This window comes from Sprattus sprattus (assembly GCF_963457725.1).
Source record: "Sprattus sprattus genome assembly, chromosome: 6".
NCBI classification, from domain to species: domain Eukaryota; kingdom Metazoa; phylum Chordata; class Actinopteri; order Clupeiformes; family Clupeidae; genus Sprattus; species Sprattus sprattus.
In genome coordinates, this window is record NC_137925.1 from 4,099,474 (window position 1) to 4,109,473 (window position 10,000).

The 10,000-nt window shown below is 44.5% G+C and overlaps 1 protein-coding gene across 1 annotated transcript in view; it reads right to left on the minus strand.

Moving 5' to 3' along the window:
* The window catches only part of LOC308367390 (connector enhancer of kinase suppressor of ras 2-like), a gene marked incomplete at both ends in the record, with an annotated part of 116,140 nt that overhangs the window by 71,712 nt on the left and 34,428 nt on the right, over positions 1–10,000 (minus strand). Inside the window, 2 exon segments of the mRNA XM_080841292.1 lie at positions 3,630–3,717; positions 6,722–6,924. Coding sequence (XP_080697418.1) covers positions 3,630–3,717; positions 6,722–6,924 — 291 coding nt within the window.

The window sequence follows — 10,000 nt, forward strand, 5'->3', positions numbered from 1 at the left end:
CCAACACAGAATCCAACACAGAACCCAACAACAGAATCCAACACAGAACCCAACACAGAACCCAACAACAGAACCCAACACAGAACCCAACACAGAACCCAACACAGAATCCAACACAGAACCCAGCAACAGAATCCAACAACAGAACCCAACACAGAACCCAACACAGGGCCTTTAAGCCAGTGGAGCCCAGTGGGGTAGAGCTCGTTGAATTTATGAATAAGCACTTTGCGTGCTGTTGCAGAAGTTACACCCTCATAACCCTGGAGCTCCGTCATCACTGCACTGATGTAGTATCACTGTGTGTGTGTGTGTGTGTGTGTGTGTGTGTGTGTGTGTGTGTGTGTGTGTGTGTGTGTGTGTGTGTTTGTGTGTGTCTGTGTGTGTGTCTGTGTGTGTGTGTGTGTGTGTGTGTGTGTGTGTTGCAGAAGTGAAACCCTCATAACCCCGAGCTCCGTCATCACTGCACTGATGTAGTATCTGGTTGTGCGCTCTCGGCATAAATAAGAGGTGCAGCTGCTGATGCAGTCCTCAGGGGAAACTGCTTATTTTGGGGGAAATAAGAACCGTGGGCTGTTAATAGGCTGTTTCGCTGTCAAAACACAAATGTCCTGTTTAGGGATTGCCTACGTTATACGTTTTGTAAGCGCATTTATTACCAGACATTTTGACCAGCTTTCCATTTTTCTTTTAATCAATTTTACCCTCTAACTGACACCCTGACACACACACACAAACACACATACGCACACACACATTCATGACGTAGAGCAGCAGGGTGGGTTGATCAGCCATGTCCTACTCTTAGATTAGCATCACGGGGAAACACAGCGATGGCCCAGCGGGCTAGTTGCTGTTAGCTGCTGAGGTTGAGGATTCACTAAGTGACAGTGAAAGATGGTCGACTGCATCGGACCTAAGAGGATTTCTTTCACACGTTTTTATATGTTGTTTTATTTTATATGTTGTTTTATTATTAGTCAAATTTGCTGATGTGTTTTTGAATCCATTTTCCGTTGTGCGTTGAGCAATGCCCTGCATAGTCGGAACACTGTTTCTTCCTTGTGGAAACTAAAAAAAATATCAATCACTAAACAAGATGGGCTTTTGTCTTATGACCTGCAAAGGGGAGGGACACAGGGGTGGGCTTCTATGTTTTGTGCTTTGGCATAATGGTGGGATTTATGTAAAAATAAATGTCACTAGGAATGACTGGGTATTGGGACCAAATTCTACACCGGGTGCAGGTGGACCCAACTATGTGTCCAATTGTCAGGTGTCAGGAAATGGACTGAGACATGGCAGGTTTTGGGCTGGGTGTGACCGAGAAGATTGTGTGAGAGTGTGTGAGAGGTGACACTGCTGCTGCGATGAGTCTCACACTTGATGTGTGAGATGAGTGAGAGTCCAGGGAGAGAGGAGAGAGGCCCCGGAGTCCAGCTGGGATCCACAGGGATGGATGAATACCTGGTCTGCAGGGCCTTGCACTCTGAGCTGAGTGGATCATTAGCGCTGGTCAGGGGCACACACACACCTGGAGCCTGCAGGCTTCAGCCTATCCACCCTAGAGGTTAAATGGTGTAGTGTATCACTGTGCTTACGATAGGTCACTATAGGTCGTAGTGTTGATGCGGTGAATTGCTAGTTAGAGCCAGTGCTGTTTAGCATTGATAGCATGGCGCTAGGTGTCTGAGTCACTAAAGCAGAAGATAGGGGACAAGTCAGAATAGAAATTGATGGACATGAGATCCATGAAAGCATGACTCCGAGTTTACCCTAAATATATATTTTTAGTTCGCTAGTTAGCACTGCTGGTTAGCATCGGTAGCGTAGCACTAGGTGTCTGGAGTTTCTAACACAGAAGAGAGTCAGAGAAGATACGCTGAGCCAACACCAGGGACGAGTCAGGATAGAAATTGACAGACATGAAACACACGTCAGCAGAGCTGTGACTGTGTACTTTTGGCCTGTAACCAAGCCATGTCCCATTACCACTGTGTCTAGATTCGTTGAATTTAATGTAAGGTTGCACCCATTCTCTTGTCACTAAGCCTAGCTAGTTTCATCCAGAGGTCATTCATTATGCAGAAATGGCCGGGGCTCCAGTATTGGGCTTCAGTAGGATACCAGGAGGTAACACCCTCCATCCCGTGCCACCTATATGCAAACAGGATGCCCTCTTTAGACAAACGGATGAATGGGGGTATCTGCGGGCAGACCAGCCAATAAGCCTGTTCCCTTTTACCCTCGCCTCGTTTGAAGCGCTGTCGGCAGTGGGGATCCAAAGCTCCACGGTTGGCTGTTTGTGGGTTGAAGGCACAAGGGCCTGGCCGCCAACGTTATCTCCCCACAAACAGGCTGCCCGGAGCTGGATGCTGAGACTGTCTCAGCACACTGGGGCTCCAGTGGGAAGTAAAGGGGTTGCTGGAGAAGGGCTGCACAAGGCATTGTCCACCAGAACAGAGAGGAACAGAGGGACAGAGTGGGCCTGGTGATTTAGCATTTGGAAAGTGTCTTAAACAAAGGTCTGTGTGTGTGTGTGTGTGTGTGTGTGTGTGTGTGTGTGTGTGTGTGTGTGTGTGTGTGTGTGTGTGTGTGTGTGTGTGTGTGTGTGTGTGTTTGTGTGTGTGTGAATATGATTGGTGGATTCAAATAAATAATTTAAATGTGTGTGTGTGTGTGTGTGTGTGTGTGTTTGTGAGGCCATATACACATTTTTTGTGTGTTTGTGTGTGAAACCGTGTTCATTCATTATCTTTGTCACCAACCAACCAATTAAGCACCACACTGTATACTGATTTATTTTGTTATCATTTTCATTATTTTTAAGTTCTCTGAACTCATATTATTCCAAAATCGCCCAGGATTGAGCCTCATCGGATATTTGTGTTTCGCTGGGTCTTTCACAAACTAGTTATTACGCCCCTACAAGTTTTTGAAAGGGTATCTCCCTTATGTTTCAACTTCTCGCGCAAGCTCTTACTGTAGAGAGAACTGTCATTGTTCGACCGCCTTCACAGTGTTGCCAGGTGTACATTTACATCTGTGATTTAGCAGACGCTTTTATCCAAAGCGATTTACAAGGAATTTTGCATTTATAGATCAGGAACAGTTTAGGGGTTCACACTTATAGACTTGGTAAGGGGGAGTGGGGAATCGAACTAGCAATCTTCCAACATCTCGATTAATAAACGACTCCTCTACCTTAAGTCTGCTGTCTCTGTCTCTCATCACAAGATCTCTGCAATGGTGTTCTCAATGACGTTGATGACGTCAGATACAAAAAAAATATGAGTTATCAGTCTATGTTAACTCAAACAAATACATTCCAATACAATTAAAACGTTTTCACTTGTTCAGAAAACGAATACATTTGAAGTTGGGTCAACTAAATACCAGGTTTAAGTACTGAATACATAATGTTAATAAGTTAGTAGAACTGTTTGGGTTTACAGTGCACATGAAGCACAAGCGACTCAAGAGAACACGTACAGATCTCCCATACCAGACCAAATTAATTTGAAATGTTAAACTCAACAACACAAAAAGAGACAGACGCTTTACACATTTCACACTACTGGGCTGTAAAGATGATGAAAGTCTCCAAGCACTGATTTTGTCTTTCCTACCTGCTGTACAATGGTGGTCAGCTCCAGACACAGCTGAACAATGTTGTTCTTGAGCAGGGAGTACTCAGTCACACTAACAAATGGGGACCTGAAAGATAAAAAATATAAAAATAAATATATATACACATATGTGAATGTACAAAACATTAGAAGGTATTCATGATATAATAGTAGGGGTGTAAATCTCTCATGAAAAAAACGATTCGATTCGTATCTCGATACATGGGCACGAAACGATACAAGAAAAGATGCATGTTGATAAAAAACGATTCAGTACGATACGATACGATTCGATGCGATTCGATTCGATTCGATTCGATGCCGTTCAATTATTGAAAACACTAAGGCCCAATCCCATTTCTAATCTCCACCCCTACCCTTACCCCTACCCCTTTGCCCTCGCTTTTTCAAACGGAGCCATAACGTAGGGGTAGTCGAAGGGGATTAAACTCTAGCCCTACGAATTGGGATAGCCCTTCAACACTTACGTAAGTCATCAGTACGCTGCGTCAGCTGTTACGTTACCGGAGAGCGACAGCTGTCACTCACCAGACATAAACAAACATGGCGCCTGCAGCTGTTATTAACACAATGCAACATTTCATCAAACAAGTTTTAAAACCATGAATTACAAAGAAAATACTTTCATTTGTGTGATGCTTTTCCTGCTGTTTCTGACATTTTTAAAGGGACTCGCGCGATGTTTCTTCTTTAATGATCACGGGTTCGCAATGCATTGGGGGAAATCGGTCTCACCCCTTCGTTTGAAGTGTGCCCTCGGAAAATCTCCGTTTGGAGGGGTGGAAAGCCCTTCCCCTCGCCCCTACCCCTCTGTCCTAACGTGAATTGGGATAGCTCTACCCCTCCACGTGAACGCGCAAAACGGAGGGGAAGGGGAAAGACGAAGGGGTAGGGGGTGAAATGGGATTCAGCCTAAGTCAGACATCCCAACCTGCAAAAAGTCATTTCAGGGAGGTATTCCCCCCTAGGCCTACGTATTTCTGTTGTGGTCCCTAAAAGTTATAAAAGCATAATATCATTCTATAGGCTATAGCCCTATGCAATTCTTTGTTAATTATGTTTAAATATGTAGATTACTTTTACTATTTATTATATGCTGCTATAACTATCATATTTATGTTAACTGCTTTTATTTGTATTCCATTGCAACTTTAAACAAGTCTAAGGAGCTTGATGTTTTCATGTAGCCCTGGAACTAGCTGGCATGAATAATATGCACATGAAATGAAACTTGTTGATCCTATTTATTATTTTATAATTATTTAAATCCGAGGATGTCTGTAGAAACACGCAATCAACAACGATGTATCTTCCTTGGCTGATGTAGCTAGAATAGCATTGGCCATTGAAAATGAATAGCGTAGCTAGCATAGCATTGTTGAGAGTTGTAATCTGTAATTCTCTCCAGGTCTTGGCGTTAATACTGAGAATACAGCCTGATTGGTTTATGCTATGTGGGCTTTGGCCAATGACAGGCTGTCATTGTTCTGACTGAGAGGAAATGCAACTGGCCAACTGGTGTTTTAAAAAGACGGAGGGCCAAACGCTTGTGAACCAATTCATAACTTTTAAATCGGGCAAAGACCGGTTAATGAAATTTTAAAACCAATACGGGACTTCACGCATCGATGTAGTCGTATCGTACACGCTAAAAACGGATATCGATACGTATCTGTTATTTTTTACAGCCCTATATAAGAACATACACATATACATTTACAAGAGGCTGTATAGCAGAAGGCAGTGTAATTCATTATGAAGCATGTTCGTGTTCATAGGATGACGCTGGTATCATGAACAGTGTTATGAATAGGTTAAATCCATTTAATAATGCATTATTGGACTTGGTGCTATAAGCTGCATATTACAATGTTGTAAAGCTTTCTGGGAGACAGACAGATACATACTAAAATAATTCTAACGGAAATTTTTGGATAGATGTATTTAAGCACCTTGAGACAACTTCATTGCTTGACTATTATGTAAATAAAATTGAATTGAATTGAATTGAATTGAATTGAATTGAATTGAATTGAATTGAATTGAATTGAATTGAATTGAATTGAATTGAATTGAATACAATCGAACTGAATGCATTAATTCATATGTCTGTGAAGTCCTGTAACTGCAGCAACTCCTAAACTCCCTTGATGGGTGCACGGCTGTCATCTCAAGACAGACAGACCTCCCTCTTGTCCCTCTCAGCCCTGCTTCAAGTCTCTCCCTCCCTGCTCTCCCTCAGATCACCTCAGACTCAGTGACCTGAATCTGCACAGGCTTTCACTTCCAGACAAAGTAGCACACATCACCTGCCTGCGCCCCAGCAGAGACGTGCAGCTGCTTCACCGCCGAGGATGAATGCAACACCTGCAGGACTCGCAGGGTCCTGAGGCCTGAGCTGATTGGCTAATTAGGGCTTGTCAGTTGCACCAGGAGGGACCGATATGTGAGGAGCACTTCAGACTCACTCATCCATACTGAAGGAAAATGCCACGGGTTAAATGGAGTCGCTGGGGACACATCAGTGTGCTTATTTTTAGCTCGTAGTGTAGATATTCTTTTGGCTGCCGACGCCCTTTTGCATTGGGGATGTTAAAAATATCTCACCACAAGGAGGACATTCTGTTACTCGCTCTGGCACTTAATATACATACCAGCTGTCTGGCGAGCAGACAATCCTTAAAGATTAGTGTGTATAATATCACGACAAATATCAATAGTTGAGCAATATTGATTGATGTATCAAAAAGGTCATAATAATGGATCCTTGAGCAACCCACTATGACATACAGTAAGCCGCTTTCTGCATATCAATGTAAGCAATATCTACATCCCTATCTATCACTCTATTCATCACTCGCACACACACACACACACACTCACACTCACACACACACACACACACACACACACACACACACACACACTCACACTCACACTCACACACACACACACACACACACACACACACTCACACATACACACACACACACACACACACACACACACACACACACACACACACACACACACACACACACACACACACACACATACACACACACACAAACCTGTCCAGCCAGGCCAGGAGGTTCTTGGCTGCCCCGATGAGGTCCACCACTGAGGTGAGGAAGTCGTTGGGAAGCCGGCGTGACGCCCGGCCGTCGTAGTGACCCCCTCGGCGCCGACCAAGGATGAAATTCTGCAGGTTCTTGGCTGAGGCGTTGAGCTTGTGGGACAGGGTCCGGAGGTTCTCTGTCTCCAGACCATAATTCTTGAAAAGGGAGAGACAGACAATCTTTAAGAGAGACATTGTGATTTTTTTCTGTCAAGTTAAAGACATGACATTGACTTTGAAATAGATAAGAGACAGAGAGAGAGAGAGAGATAGAGAGAGCGAGCGAGAGAAATACATGTATTAGGGAACAAGGGGCCACAAAATAAGATCTTTTCTTCAACTAAAATTGAAGAGAACTGCTGTTGCGGGAATTGCAACAAAAAGCCGTGGAGCTAAGGAGAGAGAAGAAAATGACATAGAGAAACCTGGAGAGCGAGAAAGAATACAAAAAAGTAGCAAAGTCCCAAATCTACCCCTTATACAGAAAGAGATATTTTTCATTCCAGGGAAGGTAATGAGATAGATATTGCTTCACTCTTATGAGGTGAACTTATTCAACTGCATTGTGGGAGTTGTATTGTTTGAAAGGAAATAAATCATGCGCAGGTGACTATTAGAAAAGAGCAGGGTGAAATCGTCTAACCTGACTGCTGTCTCTCCAGTCCTTGCGTATTATAATCTACTAACGCTTCGTTAAAACTATGAAAATGTATATTGCATAGTCAACCACTCTCATACTTTATTCAAAACGAAAGAGAGAGGGAGAGAGAGGTACATAGTGTGAGAGAGAGAAAGAGAGAGAGAGGGATAGGAATAGAGGAGCATATATCTTTAATCAACCCGAATTGAGATGAAGTGCTGATGCACATGAAAGAGGATGACAGACAGATGCAGGGAGTGAAAGAGAGAGATAACAATAGTGAGAGAGAAGTAGGCTACCCAATCTGCCCCCAACACTGAGGGGGTCTCAGAGCTCATCTGATGAGAGAGCAACACATCAACGCTCACACCTGCTCTCCTCGCTCCCTCCCTCTATCTCTCTTTCTCTCTCTCTGTCTCTCTCCCTCTCTCTCCTCGCTCCCTCTCTCTATCTCTCTTCCTCTCTCTCTGTCTTTCTCCCTCTCTCTATCTCTCTTCCTCTCTCTATCTCTCTCCCTCTGTCTCTCTGTCTCTCTTCCACTCTCTATCTCTCTCCCTCTCTCTATCTCTCTCCCTCTCTCTCCTCGCTCCCTCTCTCTATCTCTCTTCCTCTCTCTCTATCTCTCTCCCTCTCTCTCACCCTCTCTCTCCTCGCTCCCCCTCTCTCTCTCTCTCCCCACTCTCCTCGCTCCCTCTCTCGATCTCTCTTCCTCTCTCTCTGTCTCTCACCCTCTCTCTCTGTTTTTCTCCCTCTCTCTATCTCTCACCCTCTCTCTATCTCTCACCCTCTCTCTATCTCTCTCCCTCTCTCTATCTCGCTCCCTCTCTCTCTCTGTCTCCCTCTCTCTATCTCTCACCCTCTCTCTATCTCGCTCCCTCTCTCTCTCTGTCTCTCGCCTTTTCTCTCGCTCTCCACATCCTACTTTGAGAACTTACAGTGAAAGGAAGTGTCAAAGAAGAAGGAGAGCAAAAATAACGAGGAGATGAAGAATAGAGAGTAGAGGAGAGATGGAGAGGGATGGGGAGGGAATAGGAGAGAACAAATTGAACATAAAGGCACCAAGACCTTCAAAAGACATTAGTGGACTGAGGCAAAGGCAGACAGAGAGAAGACAGACAGAGAGAAGACAGACAGAGAGAAGACAGACAGAGAGAAGACAGACAGAGAGAAGACAGACAGAGAGAAGACAGACAGAAGACAGCCAGAGAGAAGACAGACAGAGAGAAGACAGACAGAGAGAAGACAGACAGAGAGAAGACAGACAGAGAGAAGACAGACAGAGGGAAGACAGACAGAGAGAAGACAGACAGAAGACAGCCAGAGAGAAGACAGATAGAGAGAAGACAGACAGAGGGAAGACAGACAGACAGAAGACAGCCAGAGAGAAGACAGACAGAGAGAAGACAGACAGAAGACAGCCAGAGAGAAGACAGATAGAGAGAAGACAGACAGAGGGAAGACAGACAGACAGAAGACAGCCAGAGAGAAGACAGACAGAGAGAAGACAGACAGAGAGAAGACAGACAGAGAGAAGACAGACAGAGAGAAGACAGACAGAGGGAAGACAGACAGACAGAAGACAGCCAGAGAGAAGACAGACAGAGAGAAGACAGACAGAGGGAAGACAGACAGACAGAAGACAGCCAGAGAGAAGACAGACAGAGAGAAGACAGACAGAGAGAAGACAGGCAGAGAGAAGACAGACAGAGAGAAGACAGACAGACAGAGAGAAGACAGACAGAGAGAAGACAGACAGACAGAGAGAAGACAGACAGAGAGAAGACAGACAGAGAGAAGACAGACAGAAGACAGCCAGAGAGAAGACAGACAGAGGGAAGACAGACAGAGAGAAGACAGACAGAGGGAAGACAGAGAGAGAGAAGACAGACAGAGGGAAGGCAGACAGAGAGAAAGACAGGCAGCCAGGAAGACGGACAGCTATGACAAGCAAGGAATTGCAGCTCTGCATATCTCTCCCCTTTTGACCCCACCACACACACACACACACACTCACACACACACACATACACACACACACACTCCCAGCCTTGGTGCTCCAGAGCACTCATCACAGGACAGAGGAACTCATCACTCACACTGTGATGACATTGATCAGATAGGACAGTCAGGATGAGGTACAGTTACTACTCAGGACCCCGGGGATTCAGGCCATTTAGGACACGGCATAATATGGTTAGTAAAGAAGCACTGCACTTTATCGTGTTCATCATGATACAGAGTATACTGAAAAAAAAAGTTGAATGCCCAATTCAATTTCATTTAATTTCATTTACGTAGCGCCACAACAATCAAATTGTCTTAAGGTGCTTTACAGAGCCCAGAGCCTGAACCCCCTTAAAGCAAGCACACACACACACACACACACAGACACACACACAGAGACAGAGCCCAGAGCCTTGATGTTGCAGTCTGTAATCCAAGGGACCTTTTACACTTGATGAGGATAATGTATATTAGTCGAGGAAAAATTATGATAATACAAAAAAAACATTTGCTTGATGCTGGGGTGTATTTGGGTTCTGAGTAATCCCAGTAGTTGCTATATTAAGGTAGCAGGGGTTGCTAAGGACA